Below are 21546 nucleotides of genomic sequence, written 5' to 3'. Positions count from 1 at the left end.
GAATCACATGGAGATGTGAACCCACGGCTAGTTGTATCAATGAACCATTGAGGGCCACACAAGTGCTAGCTTTCTAGATCCCGTTGAGAAGTTAAAATAGTTCAATGTGTTGAACGGCTTATAAATGAGTTTATAAGCGTAAAGAAAAATAGAAGTAAGACTTCTATGAGAGAAATGTAATTTTTAATTTATGAATGTGTTCCTAAATTAAAAGTAGGCCAAGTGAATAATGTATTTGAAAATTGTGATTTTCATAAACATTATTATGGACTAAATTAAATTAATTCAAGTGTTGAATTAATTAAATACTAGTGGGCCTAGTAGAGTCCAAATAATTAAATTAATTCAAGTGTTGAATTAATTAAATAACATTGGGCCTTGTAGAGCCCAATTGGAAATAATTATTTAACTAGTGGACTTGAGTAAAATCAAGTAAAGTCTAATTGGGCTCAAATATGTTTGAGATAATTAAATTAAAAGTCCATGGGCCCTTTGTAAATGTTACAAGCCCACTAGGTTTTGCATGCTTGGGAGATGAAGGGGTGTGGATTACTTTTGATTAAAATATTGCATGGCATGCAAGACTACTTTTCACTTTTCCCACAACCTAGACAACATACTTCACTCTCCCAATTACACCTTGGCCGAAATTCACTCTCATTTTTCTCTCAATTTTTGTTCTTCAATTGTTGGAGAAACAAATCTCTTCTCAAAGAAAAATCCTCATATTTTTTAGTGCAAAATATGAGGGGATCTACCTAGTTGGTGGTGGGCTTGATTTTGTTAGATTTTTCTTGCCATACAAGAGCTAAAGTGTTTACACTTTAGTTGTAGCCATCATCAACATCAAGAGGTTGATAGGTAAAACTTCTAAACACCCTATGAATGTCATAGTATGTGTTTTTGTATATGTTGCACACTAGTACTTGGTTGTTCGAATTTTTCAAGATTTTCCATAAAATTTTCGGTTTTCATGTTTAGAAAACATTCTTGAGCTTCCGTTGCGATTTCGAACACCTAAAATCGATCCCTTTCAAGTGGTGTCAGAGCTAAGGGTACTAGTTTTTGTGTAGCATATACATGATATTATGTTGAGATCGATTTCTAACCGCATGAGGTGAGTTTTTGCAACAAAAATCAAGGCCATCTTTGGGATAATTTTCGGCAGCTCGGGTTGCCTGAGGGGCTGCCCATTTTGGGCAGCTCGGGCTGCCCGAATTCCCCATTGAAAATAAAAAAAAAATTTTGGTTGGCCGGAATCCGGCGATGGCGATGACGACTAGAGTTTTCAAAAGGTGTTTTGAAATATCAAAGTGTCATGGGCCTTGAGTTGTTGGACCATTGGATGGCTAACATATTTGTGAATTTTAAATGGGCCAAAATGTTTTTGGTGAAAAATAAGTTTTTGGGCCCTTAAGTTTAAAATTACAAAAGTTGCAAACATTTTCTCATAAAATAAATAATTGAAGTTGTACTTTAATTATTTATAGTAAATTGTGATTTACAATAAATTCGGTTATAAATAAATTAATTGGAAAGTAGACAAAGGTGTTTGTATACTTTGTTAATTTAGTTTATAATCGTGGCGGTTAGTGATTGGATCAATATATATAATATTGGATCAATTAATTATTGTGATAATTAATTGTTGGTGTATGATATGTGATATTATACATGAAGGATGATCAAAAGCCCAAGCCCAATTTGCTAGGTGTATGCTAGGATATTTTGTGTTGAATGATTGTAATAATTATCAAATTTAAAGTGGGCTTGGTTTATGGCTCGTGCCCACCCCATGAGATGTATCCCTATTTGCTATGGATATTTATTTGTAAATATGAGTATAGTGGATGATCAAGATTGGAAGATGGTGGCCATGATGATTATGAAAATCAAAGACATGTAAATATTGGAAGCTAATGTAATAGTTGCATTTGCATCCCATGCATTTCCTTAGAATTGGACCTAGGCCCGTGTTTAGCTCACACGGGCCATTAGTTTTGGGGCGATTGATCATCCTTGTTTTGTTTACTGTTTATAATATATGCATGATATGTTATAAATAATGAGTATGTGCGTTATTATTATGATAATAACAAAGTTGCATGAATCCGGCAAACATACGATCAAACATGGCGAGCTTTTAAATAAAATTAATGATGAGACCTTTCAAAATTAAAAACCCTCATTTTGAATAAGATTCAAAATTAATATCAAGCCCGACAAGGGGAATTATAAATTTGTTTATAATTTCCATGTCTTCCATCGACAATGGGTGCATGATGAACGCTACCCGTGCTCGGGGCTCGGCTCATATTATTGGGGGGGCCTTGGGTGCCGGAAAGCTGTGACATCCATTGACATGGTGATGTGAACTACGTGGAACTCCCATGATTTCGGCTCATATTATTGAGGGAACTCATGGCGACCGTCCATTAAGGTTCAATATCGATGGGTTAGGCTTGACACGTGAAGATGAACGACGTCATATTATTGGGTCCTAATCAAACGTGAGACAAAAGTTTACGTAGAGGGTTGCATGGAGATGCAATTGGAAACTACCTTTTAGGAATTGTGATTGGCTGATATTATTCGGGATCATAATTCGCTAATTGGACCTTACGTACCTACTGAGGAAATGAGTTTCCCGTTTTCACTAGAGGGTAGTGAAAGATGTCAAAACAGTGGGAGCGAAAATTTATAAAGTAAAAGTCCAAACTTTATATCTTACTAAATATTTTAAAATAGTCATTAACATTTATCTGTTTTACTTTTCAGTACAAAACTTTGACAATGTCTTCGATACGCAACCCGCTATCCGCTATTCTCGAAAAACATGTGTTAACCGGACCTAACTATCTCACTTGGCTAAGAAATCTGAAAATCGTCCTAAACTCGGAAAGGATTGCATATACACTGACTGAGTCGCCCCCTGCTGAGGCCCCGACTGACTGCACTCCCGAGGAATTGCAGACCTACAAGGAATGGTGTGACCATGACTTGAAGGCGAAGTGTTATATGCAGGCTTCTATGAACGATGAGCTGCAGAGGCGTTTCGAGGATGCAAAGAATGCTGCTGACATTCATTTGCACCTCAAGGAGCTCTTTGGTGAGCAAACTCGGCCTCTTAGGCATGCTACCGTCAAGGAGCTAATCACTTTGCGCATGCGAGATGGGGCTTCGGTCCATGAGCATGGCCTAAAGCTGATTGGGCTCGTGGATAAGCTTGTGGGCATGGATCTTGCATTGCCATCGGAGCTGACCACCGACGTGTTGCTGTTGTCGCTGCCTAGCTCATTTGATCCTTTTGTGGTGAACTTCAACATGAACAAGATGGAGCCGACCCTTGAGGAGTTGGTGAACATGCTTGTGACCTTTGAGTCCACCATCAAGAAAGAGAAGCCGGTTCTTTTTGTGGGCTCTTCATCTGGTACGAAGACCGGTCCACCTGGGAAGGGAAAGAAGCGTTCTTTCCAACGTCCCAAGAAGAGCGTGCCCTTGAAGAGGCAGACTCCGGGTCCCGTAGTGGCAGCCACACCAGTGAAGGCTGACAAGACTGTTGACATCTGTCATCACTGCAAGAAGCCTGGACATTGGAGGCGTAACTGCAGGGAATATCTTGCCCAGAAGAGTTCTGGAAACGGTATGTTCTATATTGAAGTAAACATTTCAATTAACTCTACTTCTTGGGTATTGGATACCGGATGTGGCTCACATCTCTGTAATGATTTGCAGGCGATGGGAAGAAGTAGGAGGCTCAGGGAAGGTGAGACCTTCTTGAGGATGGGCAATGGAGCAAGGGTTGCTGCCAAGGCCGTAGGAGATGTTTGCTTGTATTTGAACAATGATTTTAAGTTATTTTTGAGAGATGTTTTGTTTGTACCAGATTTGGTGAAAAACATTATTTCCATTTCTATGTTAGATAAAGATGGATTTTCTTGTTTATTTAGCAAAGGTGTTTGCAATATTTACAAGAATGAATGTTTAATTGGTACTGGAGAACTTGAAAACGATCTCTACACCTTAAAATTGAAAGATATTCCACTAAATAATGTCCAAGCAATAACAACAACAAACAAGCGCAAACAAGATACTCTAAATTCGGCACAATTGTGGCATGCTCGATTAGGACATATTTCCCTAAGAAGGATGAACAAGTTAGTGGGAGTGTGCATGTTTGATATGTCTGATATTAATGCTCTCACGACTTGTGAATCCTATCTAAAAGGAAAGATGACCAAAATTTCCTTTAAGGGCCATGTGGAGCGAGCCAAAGGGTTATTGGATTTGATCCATACCGATGAGTGCGGTCCGCTTAGCATCACCACTAAGCATGGACATGCCTACTTCATCACCTATACCGATGACTTTTCGAGGTATGGGTATGTGTATTTGATGAAATACAAGTCTGAAGCCTTTGAAAGGTTCAAAGAATTCAGAAGTGAAGTAGAGAGACAGTTGGGACAAAGAATCAAGACACTTCGATCGGATCGAGGTGGTGAGTACTTGAGTGCCGAGTTCCAAGAGTATCTTAGGGAGAATGGGATTCTCTCGCAGTGGACTCCGCCCGCTACACCGCAGTTGAATGGTGTTTCAGAACGTCGTAACCGGACTTTGATGGACATGGTTCGGTCTATGATGGGGTTCACGGAGTTGCCGCCATCCTTTTGGGGATATGCGCTTGAGACAGCGGCACTGTTGTTAAACAATGCACATTCAAAGGCAGTTGACAAGACACCATATGAGATATGGATGGGTAAGCCACACAAATATTCTTATCTTAGAATATGGGGGTGCCCTGCTTATGTGAAGCAGTTAGTGGGAGATAAATTGGATAGTCGATCCATTTTATGTTACTTTGTGGGATATCCAAGGAATTCAGTTGGATATTATTTCTATCATCCCCAAGAAACAAAGGTGTTTGTTTCTAGGAATGCAACCTTTTTGGAAAAAAAATTTCTATTGAATAGAAAAGGAGAGATGATAGAACTCGAAGAGGTTCGAGAGACACCCACAATTATAGAACCCACACCGAAGTGCCAAGAGAGGAGAAACAAGCTCCTAGAAGATCCGAGAGAGTCTCGAGACCACCTATGAGGTATGGTCTGCTTCTTGAAGAGGGCCATGATGAGCCTAACCATGGATGTGAACCAAGGACCTTCAAGGAAGCGTTATCTGATGCCGAGTCATCCAAGTGGCTTGAAGCGATGGAATCTGAGATGAATTCCATGCATTCGAACCAAGTGTGGAATCTCGTGGATCCACTTGAGGGAATTGTTCCCATAGGGTGTAAATGGATTTACAAGTGGAAACTTGGGGCGGATGGGAAGGTATTGACTTTCAAGGCGTGATTGGTGGCAAAAGGATATATTCAAAGACAAGGAGTTGACTTTGAGGAAACCTTTTCTCCAGTTGCAATGTTCAAGTCCATAAGGATTTTGCTAGCCATAGCTGCATGGTATGACTATGAGATATGACAGATGGATGTTAAGACAGCCTTTCTTAATGGGGATATTAAGGAAGAGATTTACATGTCTCAACCCGAAGGGTTTACATCTATCGGAAGTGAGCATATGATATGCAAATTTCAAAGATCTATTTATGGTATAAAGCAGGCATCTAGGAGTTGGAACCTCAGATTTGATAGTACAATCAAAGAGTTTGGTTTTGCTAAGAATCCTGAGGAACCCTGTGTGTATAAGAAGGTCAGTGGGAGTGCTGTGACATTCCTTGTGCTTTATGTTGATGACATTCTACTCATTGGGAATGATGTAGGGATGTTGCAATCAACTAAGATATGGTTAGCAAGTAAGTTCTCGATGCAGGACTTGGGTGAAGCATCTTTTGTATTGGGAATACAGATCTATAGAGATAGATCAAAAAGATTGCTTGGTCTCACCCAGTCCACATACATTGATACCATCGTGAAGCGGTTCTCGATGGATGAGTCCAAGAGAGGACATCTACCAATGTGTCATGGCGTGTCCCTATCCAAGTCTATGTCTCCCAAGACTGATGCAGAGATAGCGGCGATGACAAGCATTCCTTATGCATCTGCGATTGGTAGCATCATGTATGGGATGATATCTACACGTCCTGACGTGGTTTTAGCACTAAGTGTAGTGTATAGATATCAATCGAACCCTGGTCTTCCACACTTGAAAACTGTGAAAGACATCCTCAAGTAATTGAGAAGGACCAGTAAGTTGCTATTGGTCTATGGGGTGGAGAACTGAAATTGGAAGGCTATACCGACTCTAGCTTCCAAAGCGATATCGATGACTCAAAGTCAACCTCTAGGTTCGTATTCATGCTCATTGGTGCTGCTGTCTCTTGGAAGAGTTCCAAGCGAGACAGTACTGCGGATTCCACCACTGAGGCCGAATACATTGTTGCATCGGATGCAGCAAAGGAGGCTGTTTGGATAAGGAATTTCGTCCAAGCGTTGGACGTCATTCCTAATGGAGTTGCTCCTATCCCGGTGTTTTGTGAAACACGGGAGCCATAGCTCAGGCAAAGGAGCCAAGGTCTCATCAGAAATCCAAACAAGTATTGAGAAAGTACCACATCCTCGGAGAGATTGTGGAAAGAGAAGTGTCTATCGACTAAGTCGGCTCCGCAGATAATGTTGCTGATCCACTAGCTAAGCCTTTACCTGAACCATTATTCGAGATGCATCGCGAATCAATTGGTTTGAAGTATATGGGTAGTTGGCTCTAGTGCAAGTGGGAGATTGTTAGAGTAGGTGCACGTCGAGCCAAGTGTTGGCCGAGTGTTCACAATGAAACTCTATGTATAAGCAATCTTTATTTTAATAATATTTGAAATTATTGTTTTGGCACATCTTTATCTGTATACCCATGCTAGTTGCATAGATAAAGCCCTTGAATATACAAATAGTAGAAAGAATATGAGATGCTCATATGATGAGTATCATGAAACTCATATTTGGAATACTGTATATTCTAAACGGTTCCTAGTCGATTCAGCCGCCGCTAAGAAGGATATAGGCCGCTCGAGCTTGAGACTAGTATCTGCGATGTGAGTACCATGTTTCATTGGTAGGGGACATTGTGATGTCCGAGCATGCAGATAGGTGCTCCTGGTAGAGTGCACTGAACAACCCTCCATTAAAGGACTTTCCAAGTGGTTCTCACTTATCGAGTGGAAAAGTCCTAGTTTATGGTTGTACACCATTAGTCCTTATGACCCGGGACAACATTGAGACTCTATGTGCTAGAATTACACTTTGACTTGTTTACCGACTCTCATGGGGTCATCAGGTGGCAAGGTTGGGTGTTCTGTCGAAACATATAGGAGTCGATGCATTGTAGTCGGGGATTCACCGCTTACCTACGGGTATGGATATCCTATGTGTTTTTCATGTATATGTAGTTTGAAATCTCTGATCAGAGTATGGTGGTAATTATGAAAGGGGTTTCATAGATTACACCATCGATGCAACTACGACATGACACATAGTATCGATTCATTGACAACTCTCGATAAACCAATGGTTGTCGAATCGGTCGGGATATATGAGTTGAAGGGACCGTACTGTACGCTAACCATAATTGAATGGTTCTTGCAGGCACTATCATTTGATACCTAGGGAATCATGTAAGCGATGCTGCTAGGCGTTTAACATGATTGGTTGGGTACTATCAGACTTGAGTTCTGACATTCTTGTTATCAAGGAGTTGATAAGTAAGAATGGAGCAATTGGGGTATGCTCATATAAGGACATGTTTAGTCCGAATCACATGGAGATGTGAACCCACGGCTAGTTGTATCAATGAACAATTGAGGGCCATACAAGTGCTAGCTTTCTAGATCCCGTTGAGAAGTTAAAATAGTTCAATGTTTTGAACGGCTTATAAATGAGTTTATAAGAGTAAAGAAAAATAGAAGTAAGTCTTCTATGAGAGAAATGTAATTTTTAATTTATGAATGTGTTCCTAAATTAAAAGTAGGTCAAGTGAATAATGTATTTGAAAATTGTGATTTTCATAAACATTATTATGGACTAAATTAAATTAATTCAAGTGTTGTATTAATTAAACACTAGTGGGCTTAGTAGAGTCCAAATAATTAAATTAATTCAAGTGTTGAATTAATTAAATAACATTGGGCCTTGTAGAGCCCAATTGGAAATAATTATTTAACTAGTGGACTTGAGTAAAATCAAGTAAAGTCTAATTGGGCTCAAATATATTTGAGACAATTAAATTAAAAGTCCACGGGCCCTTTGCAAATGTTACAAGCCCACTAGGTTTTGCATGCTTGGGAGATGAAGGGGTGTGGATTACTTTTGATTAAAATATTGCATGGCATGCAAGACTACTTTTCACTTTTCCCACAACCTAGACAACATACTTCACTCTCCCAATTACACCTTGGCCGAAATTCACTCTCATTTTTCTCTCAATTTTTGTTCTTCAATTGTTGGAGAAACAAATCTCTTCTCAAAGAAAAATCCTCATATTTTTTAGTGCAAAATATGAGGGGATCTACCTAGTTGGTGATGGGCTTGATTTTGGAGGTAGGAGGAAGCTTGTAGATTTTTCTTGCAATACAAGAGCTAAAGTGTTTACACTTTAGTTGGAGCTATCATCAACATCAAGATGTTGATAGGTAAAACTTCTAAACCCCCTATGAATGTCATAGTTTGTGTTTTTGTATATGTTGCACACTAGTACTTGGTGTTCGAATTTTTCAAGATTTTCCATAAAATTTTCGGTTTTCATGTTTAGAAAACATTCTTGAGCTTCCGTTGCAATTTCGAACACCTAAAATCGATCTCTTTCATACCATACACAACAAACCATAGAACACAAACTTCCCCAAAGAGTGACACTTATGCATTCTGTACGACGTCCTACCGATTCCAACTCGAACCAAGCTCGAACCAAGCCTTAGACTCGATCCTTAGAAATCCCTTGAGACCCTGGTTTGACTCGTTCTAGCCTAAGACACATGCATAGCACTTAAACCACACAACTCGCGAGCAACCCCTACGCGAGCCCTAACGCATGCATGCCGCGCATGCGACTCCAGCCGGTTTGCCGTCCAACCAGGCCCTAACCAATACAGGCTTACCCTGGTACCCTAAGACCTTTCCTAGACCAAGCCATGAGCCTTGATCCAGCCATGCAACCAAACTCAGCGGCCGAACCCTCGACAGCCCAACACACATGCTCGCCCAGCCCTCGGCTTCTTGCTGTACCAGAAGCTTATTGACCTATCTCGGACCACCTATTAACATCTAATTTCACTCCCTCACATGACCATATGTAGCAGCAAGCCTTCGGATCGGTCCAGCGAAGCCAGCGATCAAAAAATCGAGAAAACAGAGAAGTTCTTACTTATTATATATCGGAAACAATTTTGGTAACGTTCTAGCATTCATAAAATCAAACCAAAGAGTTTTCATGCATATTTTGTATCAAAATATAATAAGTAACATGATTGATGCGTCAAAGAAGGCCGAATGCGTGGGAAACGAAGGCCGAATGGAGAACAGTTTGCTGCGTTTTCTTGCTTCAAAAAAGACTAAAATAATCAAGGAATGTAGGATGATAATCGGCTATGGCTGCTTCCAGGAGAAGAGAAGCCAAAAATCCAAGCCCTAGGTTGGAGATTTCGGCCGAGTGTGTGTGTGTGTAGTGTGTATTCTAGGTGTGTGTTGTGTGAGGCATGTGTTGTATTATTTCACTGGATAAATTAAATTTGACCCTTAAATGTAAAAATCCATAAATCCTTTAAAATACCTAATTTTTCGGCTTAAAATAAAAATACAACATTAACTTTTAACACATCAATCGTCTCCGGTCTTCTTTCTCGGTTCGGCATCGAATATTCACCTGAAAAACTAAAACTCGAGAAAATTTTTTAAATTTCATGCAAATAAATATATATACATTTAAAATAAATTAACAAATAGCATGCATCACCTATATTATTTATTAAATAAATAAGATATTTCAATCATACATTGGTTTACTTGTACTAATTTTTTAACATTACATCTAGTTTTGTAATTTGGGTAATTGGATTTTTTTCATCAATATCAAATTTGTTGTGTGAATCTATATTATGTATACTTATTATGTATCTATACTTTATTATCAAACTTAAAATCCATTTACTAACAAAATTTAATGTCATGGTCCTCACTTTATTTAATGACAATTTTATTCTTATTTGATTTAATAATAATTATTTATTAAAAAAATCGATTATCGTAAATTTATCGCACCATAATAAAAAACACAAAATCTTATAAAAAAGAATCTATACAAATTTTTTATTTTAAATAAATATTTTAATTTTTTACACAACTTTTTTTCCCTATGCGTATATTTTATTAATTTGATATTTATGACAAATTCTCCATGCCATAACAAGAGACCGTTATTCTACATCTCCCTTTACCAAATTCAAATAACCGTTCACTCTCTGCATCCTCCCACCTCCCTCCCACACCCAGCAAGTTCCGAAAAGTCGCCGCCGTCATCTCGCATAGCCACCGTGAGTCGGAAATTTTACTCTCTCCCTAATTCTCTTATTTGATTTTATCCTCTCTTTTTTCTACTTATTTGGGTTTCTCAATTCACTTGCTGTGACGGCTTTCACCCAAGTTTAAACCCTAAACCCTAGAGTTTCTGCCGAAGCCTCAATGGACTATTTTTGAATGAGATCGAGAAGATTTCTCTATTAAAATTGTTTCAGTCCATTCTTATTTTCTGGGTTCTCTTTCCGCATTTTCTTCAATGGCATTGGCTAAAGATTTGAACCTCCAGAGTCCAGCCTCTAAATTGTATGTGGAGATTTTCAACTTTATTAGGATATGTTAATAAATTGGCGTAAATTCAGAATTTGATTAATTTTTTCTCGTATTTTTTTGCGGGTAATTTTCCCTTTTAGAGCGTGTTATTCGAAATGCGATTGAAAATACTGTTTCTTCTATTTGTTCTTGATATTTGATCTTGTTCCTTGTAACTTTTAGGGTCTCTGGTCTGTGTAGATAGAGATGAAAGAAACATTTGTTTTGTCAACGATAGGATTTTGTGGTAATTTGTGCCATAATTAGTAGAACACTAGTCATTTTTTGTACATGGTTAAAGGATTCATCTGGATGATTCTTCCCTCAGTTGTGGGATTGCTTCTTATGTTGTTCACTGTCAAGATGGTATATGAATCTATTGATGTATTAAAATGTTTGTTAAACACTCTATCTAGTTGATCCTAAATATAGTTATTAAAAGCCTACAAGGTATGTGCCTAGGTTAAAGGCGGAACAAGGCTTAACCTTTGGGCCAAGAAACATGACAAAGGTACTGCACCTTGGTCGTAAAGCACACATTATACTGTGCCTTAAATCCCAATGCATGTTAATGATTTGTGTATTCTAAGTGAAATTTAATGTAAATTTATATTTTCTTGGGATAAAATGTATCTGGTTTATTTTTATCAAGCAGCTTATAAAACTTAATTCAAATGCTATGATTACGACGCTTTTGTAATGAAAATGCTAATTGTTTGTTGTTAAAAATGTTAGAGGGACACTCTTTTGCTTGATGTGCCATTATGACGCCTTTTGTTTTCCCTTTGACATGGACATCATTTCTAACTTTTGCAGAGAATAATCATCTGCTATTAAGTCAGTGGTCAAGGCCATGCCTGCAATGAAAAAGGTCTGATTAGAGATCTTGCATTTGTTCTTCTCTCTTTACTGCAACTCTAATTTTCGAATTTTTATAGGCCTATTTACTTGCAGTTGCATCATGTTGTATTAGTTTTGTAGTTTTCGTAGACTGCAATATGGGCATCTACGGTGTAACTGATACTGTAGAATCAAGATAGTGGGGCAGAAACGAGTTTGATTATTAGGAGCACTTATTTTTGCCTCTGACTATTTAAGATTTTACTCAGAATTTTTTTCTCACATTTTCTGTACCATTATTATTAGTCATTGTAGGTGTGGCTGTATTACTTCAATAATAATACGTACTGTGATAAGGAACAGTCATTTAATCTGCGCTGTTTTTTTATGTGCTTAAATTCTTGTTCCCCTTTCACGTCACATTTCGAACTCATCTATTGTCTTTCAGTGAAGTTATACTCGGTACATTTGATTTGCACCAGGCTGTGTTTTCCTCCCACATTCATTATTTTTATCCATGGAACTCATGTAGGTGTGATTTATTTTTTTGTATACTTGTGATTTAGAGATATTATATATTTAGAGTACAAATTTCTCCTATCTTGTACACACTCTCTCTATGTGATTGTTTGTGTGTGCTTGTATTCATTCTTATTTTCTTACTTTTTATTTCTGTAATCAGAATGCTGAATGCGTCGGATTTGAGCAAGTATTCAGTAAATTGGTGAAGGAGATTGGAGGTCCAGTTGATTTTGAACTTCCTGAATGGTTAAATAAACGGAAACCAACATTCTCCTTTATCAGGCGTAGTATCCACGAGAAGTTTCTAATTTATTTTCTTAGGTCATGTTTGCCATAATATCTGATTGTTAGAGTTCTTGCATAGGTTGGCATTTTTATTCACCTATAAAGTTGGTGCCTTTCATTGTCTGTGGTTTGCTAAAACCTGCATTTCATTGTTTTTAATATGATCCCCTTCTGCTATCATGGCTGCCATTTTTGTTGCTCTTAACTACATTTAGATGTTTACCTGACTAAGAAGATAAAAAGGAGGGATGATGGCATCTTTTGCTCATGCAGCTTAACTCCTGGATCTTCTGGTGTTTGTGGTAGAGATTGCCTCTGCGGGTAAGTACTGGGAAATGGGAAGTAGTCTCTTTCAATTTAAGATGGTGAAATTTGTTTTAGTAAGGGGTGTGAGATTTATGACTCAATCGATTCCGAGAATACTATACTCGCACCTTCCCTCGAGCAGTTGTTCGTCCATTTCCTTTTTTTGATATTGTTTATATGTCTATTATTTGTGAAGGATCAGTCTTTAATTGCATGTGCTCTCTTTTCATGCATTTTTTTCCGAACTCAAGAATGTTTCATGCTTTGAAAAAAAAATTGGATTTATTTTGACGGAAATTTTTGTTTTTATAACATTTTTTCATTCAAGGGGTTTCCCTAATAATTCCTGTTTATGCCCAGTGAATGTTAGTCCTCTGTTTTAGGAAATTTTTAATTATTCTCCTCGCTGTGTGATTTAATATTCTTGGTAAGTTGTTTGTGTTTTGATTGGTGCATAGAGTTTGCAAGTTCTCACATGGTATCAAGGAGTATCTGTGTCATGATCGGTATATTTTCTTTCACAGAATGCTAAGGTCTAGCTGCTCTTCAGGATGTAATTGTGGGAGCTCGTGTCTTAATAAGCCCTTTCATCAAAGGCCTGTGAAGAGGATGAAAAGTGTTCAGGTCATGCTTCTCTTTGATTATAACTAGAGAACCTGATGCATAGTAACGTTTTAGAGAAATTGTGAATCCTACTTCATTATTTATTCATTTTCTCATGACAATTTTCAGTGACTCGCTAGCTTTGCAGTTGTAGAGTTTAATAAAACCAAGAATATGTACTAATACCATTGAGCTAAAAAAGTTTATTACTTTTGGAGCTCAATATCGTTCTCAAGATTCTTGATACTTTCATGAATAACTACTTTGGGAGGACTACCAGTTGGTACCGCTTGTTATATATTTTTATTCCTTTTCCAATATTATGGTGAGGTACATTCATTGTGGATTTGATAATACACTGTGTTGGAGACAAGGGGTGCAGCCAAGAGCGGAGGTTTAGGGGTTACAATTTTGATGGGAAGAACCTTTATTTTGCATTTATTTTCTTGAGAAATTTTTTTTTGATAGTTGAAGTGGGCCGTTTAAACCTGCTCGAGCTTCAACCTTGCACAATACAATTGCTTCCTTGAACTTTAGAGGTTTATTGCATTTTTTTGAGTTGGCACTAGTACTCCACTTGCAACTCATGTTCCTTTCGAACTTCTCTCTTTACACACTTCTGCAATCCCTAATCTTCCAGGAAGAAACTCTTAGCCTTTTATCTTCAAACGGCATTTGTTTGCATCCTAATTGGTCTCTTCCTTTAAGTTGAATTCTATTTCTAATATAGGCGTTGAATGTCTCCAATTTATGCTTTTTTTTTTGGATACAATCCGTGGTGATTCGTTTTTTATGTTCACCTTATCAACAAGGGTTTGGTAAATATTTTTTATTTATGAAAGAAATTAGGCTACAAACTTGATTTTGGCGTGTAGTGTACACCTCAAACACTAAATCTTGATTATGTTAGAAATTAAGTCTTTAACAAGCTTCTCGCCTTATTTTATTCATGCATGGTTCAATTATTATTCTGTGTTTGATTTTTTTTCATAATTACCGTTTAAAGAATTTATTGTATAAACTTTAAATCCAGTTTGATCATATTTTTCTGAGCATTCCTCTTTTGTCCAAAACGGTAACTATGCTGGCTGTCTCATTTTTTACTGTTTGATGGCAAATAGTTTATTCTCTTATATGTGTTCTGTACTTCCTGAACACAAAATGTTTGTGCAATTGCTCGATAACATGTTTGCTGGCATGGAATTAGAATAAGGTTATCAAGATTCATGGAATATCAAGTCAATTGTAGCCCATTTTTTCTCGTTACACTCTATTGATTTTCCTGATCTTTGTTTTTTTGGGCTATCTAGTGACAAAACTTTTAGTAATTATATTTAGGTTTTAGTTTATGAGATCAGGCAAAGGATCGAGTTATGGGTCGCATGAGTAGTTGATCGTTAAGATCAGTGAGGTGTTATTCTTTGGCATGCGTTGGCCGAATTGACACATCGTTTGTGTAGGTTCGTGGGTAGGGGCTGGTTAAGAAGAGAACTCCACGACCTTGCACACTATATGTTTGAGAAAGAAATTCAAGTTGTTCTTTATTCCATCTAAATACAACCAAAGCCCTATCCAAAATATTCAAAAAGCAAAAGATAAAACCACCCAAGGATTATCACATGTGAGATAAGCCTTATTTATTTAAAAAATCCCTAACTGAAAGTAAGAAATAAAATCTGAAGCCCTATCTAATTTGAAGCTCCCTTCTTCAACCTTCTGTGTGTGAGTGAATCTGTTGTAGACCACCATATCTTTATTCTGCGGGCTGGCAGTAGAGGCATTGGGCTGGTGTTGTTGCATGGAGCCCGTAACATCACTTCCTCCTTGAACACGAAGGACGGGTATTGAGACGCAAAACTGGACGCAGCTCTCTATAGAGATGGTTGAGTGACACTAAGGCAAGGGCCCCGGAACTTCTTGAGACAAGACACAAGGAACACTGGCTGAAGACAAGAGTATGAAGGCAGCTCGAGCTTATAGGCAGCCATCGTGCAAAGTTCTATAATTCGCTGGACGTTAGTCAGGCGCCAGACCAGCGCCTAACGTTTAGGCTAGATACCGCTTGTCGGGTAACCAGCCCTCAGATTCAGTTTTGATAGGTAAAGAGAACCGTGCAACTCGTCCAGCAATTCGTCAATAACCGGGAACAGCAATTTGTCCTTTGACTGTCTTGGATTCAAGGAGCTATAATTGACACAAAAGCAGCATGTGTTGTCTGATTTTTTAACCAGCAGGATTGGTGAAGAGTAGGGGGAGGCACTGTGACAGATGATTCTCTTAGCAAGCATTTCAGATCATTGTCGTTCAATTTCATCTTTCTATCCATTAGGTAACGGTAGGGTTGGACCACAATTGGGTTTGTTCCATGTTCCAAGACTATTCTATGGCAGAATTGTCGCGATGGTGGCAAGACAGAGGGATCGGCAAAAATAGGAGCGAACACATCTAGTAGACATTGAAGATGGTGCTGCTGATCATCAAGTAAAGGAGTAGTCAAGAAATTGCATGTTAAAGAAGACCCATTGTGCAGTCCTTTGGGGTTAACGTCAAGGCCCTCGTGAGGGAATGGCATTGTCATTGTGGTGAAATCCCAGTAAATGACACCAAGAGTTCAGAGCCAATTTAATCCCGGAACTGCCCCCAAGCTGCCCAATTTGAGAAGGAAGAGATCCCTGTTGAACGTAAAATCACTCATGCGAATTGGAACACCGGGGCAGACCCCCGCACATTGTAATTTCAGTCATTACTGACTCAGACATTAAGTGTAGAGCATGGTTGAGGTCGTAAATCCATATGTGTCGACGAAGAGGTGTCCAAGAAACAGTGAGTGATTCCCGAATCAGTCAAGATGAGAAAAGGCGAGTGATCGATTGCCCCAAGACCTTGCATGGTTTGAATATTACGAGAGACCGAGATGGCATGCAGAGAGATTTCTGGGTTCTCGTGACTGGATCTAGATTGTCAATAGGTAGGTGATCACAGCCTTCCAACCAAAAGAGTTTATTGCATTTGATGATGGTGTTAGAATCTGTTAATATGGGTGAAGTGTTTAGAAAGGGGTTGAATAAACAATTCGGCTTTTTGAATTTTTTTTCAAACCCCTTCTATCTCAAGGACAGGAATTCACTAAAAAAACTTTGATTAATTACAATGGAATGTTATAACCGACTTAAACAATGCCAAACCGAAACTTTTAGCCTTTCTTTTTACTTATCAATTGATAACTGAATAGCTCGAAAGAGTAGCCTGAATGCTACAAATATATCAATGAAGTATGAGCTAGAATTTGCGATTTGCAAACTAAATAGAAACTTGAAAGTAAATTGCAACTGACTGATTGTTCTCGTTGTTATTGTAGTTCGTGATTGTTCACACTGTTCATCCCTTTCACAACTGAACTCATCAGTTATATATAGTCTTCGATTCCAACAGTCACATTGAATGCATTTAATGATTAATATCCGTTGAATCGTCTTTTAGTCTATATAGATGACTTTTTCTGATAGAGGTACGATGTATTAGACAGTTATGTTTCATCTGTTTTGCTTTGGTACGGACTGTCAGTTTGTCTGCTGAGATTCAAATTGCAACTGATCAGGAGTCAACCTAGTCGACTAATCAGTTCAGCTGGTCTATATCACTTCTAACTGATGTCCTTTCATTTTGAACACATCAGTTCAGTTTTCGGTTATGCTATACCACTTCCGTGATTAACACATTTAGTTCTTCAAATCTAGTGTCGGTCAGTTTGACAATCTTCAATTCATCAGTTCGAGACTTTATTAATTCCTTTGAGAGCTTTAGTTTGTTTTCTTCAGTTCTACTTGGTCAATTAAGTTTGATAAGTCTCCTTCAGTTCAGTTGCGTTCTTTCAGTTCAGGTATTCTGATCGGTTACTGGTCAGTTTATCGAACTCTGAAACTTATAAATTCCAACAGATGGGGTGCATATGCTTCGTCGCAATTAAAGCACAACCTATAGAGGCGGCGTTCCTCCATTTCAGCCCTATTTAATGAGCGTTTAGGACTGTCGGTAGTAAGTTTCAAGAACCAAAGTTGGGCATCGCCGTCGAGGCGGAAGGAAGCTACGCCAAGAAAATCAGAATCTGGAGTGTTATGATGGCAGAATAACTGCTCGCAGTGGATGGTCCAGCCTCGTGGGTTCGGTGAAACAATTTTGGTCTCCCCTTTCACCACTAGAACGCAGTCCTGTCGCTAGCGAGTCCATAGAGTCATGGCTATCATTATTGCTTCCGCCAGGAGCAGAATGTTCCGTGGAAACCGGTCAAGAAAGTTCGTCCAGGCGTGTGCTGTCAACACTTCTTTGTCGGCTTTGTATAACGCGATAAACTCGGACAGCTTTTTTTGCACATCTTGGAAATCTGCCGTAACTCGGCTCTTATACCAAAATGTTCACATGAGTGGTTGATTGTTAAGATCAGTGATGGTGTTCTTTTTCGGTGCGTCGGCCAGATTTACCTATCTTTTTGTGTAGGTTTGTGGGTAGGGGCTCGTTAAAAAGAGAACCCCCATGATCTTGCTCACTATCGTTTTTTAGAAGAAAAATCAAATTGTTCTTTGTTCCATCAGATTGCCAAATAAATACAACCAAAGCCCTATCCAAAATATTCAAAAAGCTAAAGATAAAACCACCAAAGGATTATCACATGTGGGATAAACCTCATTTATTTGAAAAATTCCTAACTGGAGATAAGAAATAAAATCTGAAGCCCTATCTAATTTGAAGCACCCTTCTTGAACCGTCCGTGTGTGAATCTGTTGTAGACCACCATATCTTTATTCTGCGGGCTGGCGGAGGGACATTGGGTTAGTGTTGTTGCATAGCCCATAACATGATGCTTATATTCTGTTATTGATTTAATGTGCTTTCATGACAGACTGAGAAATGTGGAATGGGCATTGTGGCTGAAGAAGATATCAATCAAGGGGAGTTTGTGATAGAATATGTTGGAGAAGGTTAAACCATTTGTTGTTCTAGTTTATCTTTTATAGAAATTCTGAAATATGTATGTAGTTGATCTTTTTTGCAATATGTTTTGCCTTGCAGTTATTGATGATAAAACATGTGAGGAAAGATTATGGAAAATGAAACACCGTGGAGAAACAAATTTCTATCTGTGTGAAATCAATCGAGACATGGTGATTGATGCCACATATAAGGGAAACAAGTCAAGATACATAAATCATAGCTGCTGTCCCAATACCGAAATGCAGAAATGGTTGGACTGATTTTCTTGTTTTAACTCTAATGTGCATGTCTTTGTAACTTCTTTCACAACTTTCTATGTCAGGATGATTGATGGTGAAACAAGAATCGGTATATTTGCTACAAGTGATATTAAAATGGGCGAGCATCTGACCTATGACTATCAGTATGAGCTTACCCTCTATATTCCTTGAGCTTATTGGACTAGGAGTCTCTCAGAACGCTTTATGTCGATATTCCAGTCTAACAAGTATAGCAGGTTTGTGCAATTTGGTGCAGATCAAGATTGCCACTGTGGTGCAGCAGACTGCCGGCGAAAACTGGGGGTTAAACCAAATAGAACGAAAATGACTTCTTCAGATGCTGCATTGAAAATAGTGGCATGTCAAGTGGCTGGAAACTCTCCTAAGGTGAAAACAGTTGTGTCATACAAATTTGCTTGTTTTCCTTGTATTTATATTATACTCCTTCATAACTATCATTTGTATTTTGGTAATGCTTAATTTGTATTTTTCATGGTGCAATTAAGAGAGAGGGTATTGGTGTTTAATTTTGTGTTTTAAAAAGACACAAACACAACTTTATATATTCTCTTCTTCGATTCTCTTATTTAATTTGTTCTGAATAATTTATTAAGTGGGGACGTTGTTTTTGTATCAATTTTTTTGTAGGTGTATTCAAATGGGGTTCCGGATGTAGGTGGGCTGATCTACTCAGTTTCTTATCTGTCTTTTTAATGCATAATTTTCAAGAATGGAAGTTTGTGAGGTGCGTTTGGGTACAATGTTGGTTGCTATTTGTTTCTTTTTCAGGAGGTTTACTTAATACTTCCTCTCAGAGAAGGAAAAGGCACCGTAATTGCATCGGCTCAGTTATAAAAATATTTAATTTTTCTGATAAAAGGTGCGAGTTATTCCATTGTATCAGGCATTTTTTCGTCGAATAGAGTTCTGTGTGTCTCTTCTGCTGAAGTATTCTTTATTTTTTCATTGATCTCATGTGGGTGCTTATAACTCTGCATATCCCTATTTTTGAATGGTCTCGAGTATATTTAAGAGGCCGAACTTAATTCAGCATCCTATAATTTTAGTGTATATGGTGAAAATAACTATTTGATACGTGGGGAATAGTCATTTTTGGTGAGAGTACAATTTAGACAAAATCATTTTAGTCCAGTGCCAATGGAAAAATGCCTCCCATGTACTCTCCGATGATAGCTCGTACTAAGCTCTCCTTTCTGTTCTTTTCACTTCTCCTGTGTTCTTAATGTTTCTTCTTGCTCATTTTCATCTTTGTCAGGTCATTTGGGATAATAAGACGTTTTGATAACACCACGAGAAAACATCTGGTGAGGCAGGAATGTTCTAATGTTGTAATATATTTTTTACAAAAGTTCTCTGCAAATTTACTCATTTTTGTTTACAGATCGTTTTTGAAGATGGAAATTCCGAGTTCCTGGACTTATCCAAAGAAGAATGGGAATTTTGTAAATGTTGAATGTACTGTACTTGTTTGGTAACTCAAAGTTTCACGCCTTGTGACAAAGGTACTCTAATGTTTTATGATTTTGTCTCCTTTCGTACCAGTATCACGTTCCTTGAATTAATGGATTTGAAGACATTAATTTAAATTTATGATTCCAAATCTTTTTAACTGTTTGGATGAATTTATGTTGTATGAATATTTCAAATCCATCAGTTCATTAATTTATGTAGATTTAATGGTAATTATGATGAATTCGAAATATACCCCAGATGATTGTCATACCAAATCCATTCTTCAAATCCTTCCCACCAAATCGAATTCTTTCGTCCCAGTACGACCTTAGTGATGTAGAACTGAAATAAAAGGAGAAACAAAGTAGAGTGCCATTCAGTGTTTTGCATGGTTTAAAATTTCAGCACTCCCCTCTGAAGAACCAAGATGTGTGTACTTTTACTAACTTTGTAAAGAGTTTTCTGCTTGCATCTTTTTTCCATTTTACTAAATTTCTATGAGTCATAGTTGAGTAATTTCTTATTCCGTGCACTGTGTATCCAAGCTGCCTGTGTTTTTTCTGCAACGCGTTTTTACTTTTTGCAAAGAGTTTGGGTCTATTTTTCTTTGTTTGTTGCAGGTGTAACAGAGCTGGTATAATGTAAATGACCATGCCTTTGTTCAAACAATTACACACAAGATATATACATTTTAAAGTTCTAACTCTGCTCTGTATAATTGTCAGAAGTGTAATGTTAGTGGAGAATGTGTACGAATTAAAAAATGTAATGAACTTTTTAACAGGAAATGAATTCATTAGGAATACTCTGAGCGCTTGTTTCTATTTGATAGTGTATCTTAATTTGTCTGTATCAACTTTAGTGTCATTTTTTAAATTAGTGGCATATTATTATTATCGAAGAATTTTGTTGCTGCCTCCCTGACTATTTTTTAGATGTTCTTACACTTGACACTGTCTTACATATTTTATTTGGTAAATTCTCTTTTTTGAACTCAAATTTGTGCTAGAGCTTAAAGTTAATCGGGCTGGCTAAAGTTTGAATCTCATCGAGTTTTTTTTTTTATTACAACTCACGCGGTATAAAGTAAAAAATTGTATTAAACTTCTCCCAACAAGGAAAGTAATGAGTTTGAACCTGATTAAAACATAAAATCCCCACCAATAATAATATAATAAGTTTCAAAAAAGATTATAAGTTTGTATCTTTTGATTTTTCTTAAAGAAATTACTTTCATTTGATTTTTAATATCTTCAAAAATATATTAAAATTCATGAATAATTTATAATCTATTGAACACCAAAATAAAATTTTGAATATGATTAAAAAAAATAACAATTTTCTTCCGTCAATTTTTTTTCCCAAAATAAATTTAAATATTATTTTTTGCCTTACAGATAAAAAAACAATAATTTATGTTTTCTTAATAAATAAAACTTAGTG

General features: G+C 37.5%; 2 protein-coding genes across 4 annotated transcripts in view; both read left to right on the top strand.

The window, feature by feature from the left end:
• Window positions 1–20993, top strand: part of LOC140973456 (histone-lysine N-methyltransferase ASHH3-like) — a 26804-nt gene extending 5811 nt beyond the window's left edge. Inside the window, exons 1-14 of one of the 3 annotated variants that reach the window (XM_073436251.1) lie at window positions 10406–10530; window positions 11642–11696; window positions 12348–12474; window positions 12688–12793; window positions 13303–13402; window positions 18279–18357; window positions 18449–18620; window positions 18693–18773; window positions 18867–19017; window positions 19279–19306; window positions 19420–19510; window positions 19907–19955; window positions 20033–20153; window positions 20724–20993. In XM_073436251.1, coding sequence (XP_073292352.1) covers window positions 11679–11696; window positions 12348–12474; window positions 12688–12793; window positions 13303–13402; window positions 18279–18357; window positions 18449–18620; window positions 18693–18773; window positions 18867–19017; window positions 19279–19306; window positions 19420–19510; window positions 19907–19955; window positions 20033–20104 — 1074 coding nt within the window. In that variant the 5' untranslated portion in view covers window positions 10406–10530; window positions 11642–11678 and the 3' untranslated portion in view covers window positions 20105–20153; window positions 20724–20993. Of the gene's footprint in view, window positions 1–10405; window positions 10531–10553; window positions 10820–11641; window positions 11697–12347; window positions 12475–12687; window positions 12794–13302; window positions 13403–18278; window positions 18358–18448; window positions 18621–18692; window positions 18774–18866; window positions 19018–19278; window positions 19307–19419; window positions 19511–19906; window positions 19956–20032; window positions 20154–20723 lie in introns of those variants that run through there. The other 2 variants (XM_073436252.1, XM_073436253.1) reach the window with 2 other exon arrangements.
• LOC140972449 (uncharacterized) lies at window positions 3235–4025 on the top strand. The gene is made up of 2 exons (XM_073434874.1): window positions 3235–3643; window positions 3736–4025. Exons 1-2 carry the CDS (start codon window positions 3235–3237, stop codon window positions 3750–3752), a joined length of 426 nt encoding a protein of 141 aa, XP_073290975.1. The 3' UTR covers window positions 3753–4025.
• Window positions 20994–21546: the final 553 nt, after the last annotated feature.

The sequence above is a fragment of the Primulina huaijiensis genome, chromosome 3 (genome assembly GCF_012295235.1).
Source record: "Primulina huaijiensis isolate GDHJ02 chromosome 3, ASM1229523v2, whole genome shotgun sequence".
NCBI classification, from domain to species: Eukaryota; Viridiplantae; Streptophyta; class Magnoliopsida; order Lamiales; family Gesneriaceae; genus Primulina; species Primulina huaijiensis.
The sequence above is the reverse complement of the archived record's forward strand: the minus strand, read 5'-3'. Positions and strand labels throughout refer to the sequence as shown.

What these genes read in the sequence shown, in the direction of transcription:
- LOC140972449 (XM_073434874.1), top strand. Translation starts at nt 3,235, where the DNA reads ATGGATCTTGCATTGCCATCGGAGCTGACCACCGACGTGTTGCTGTTG.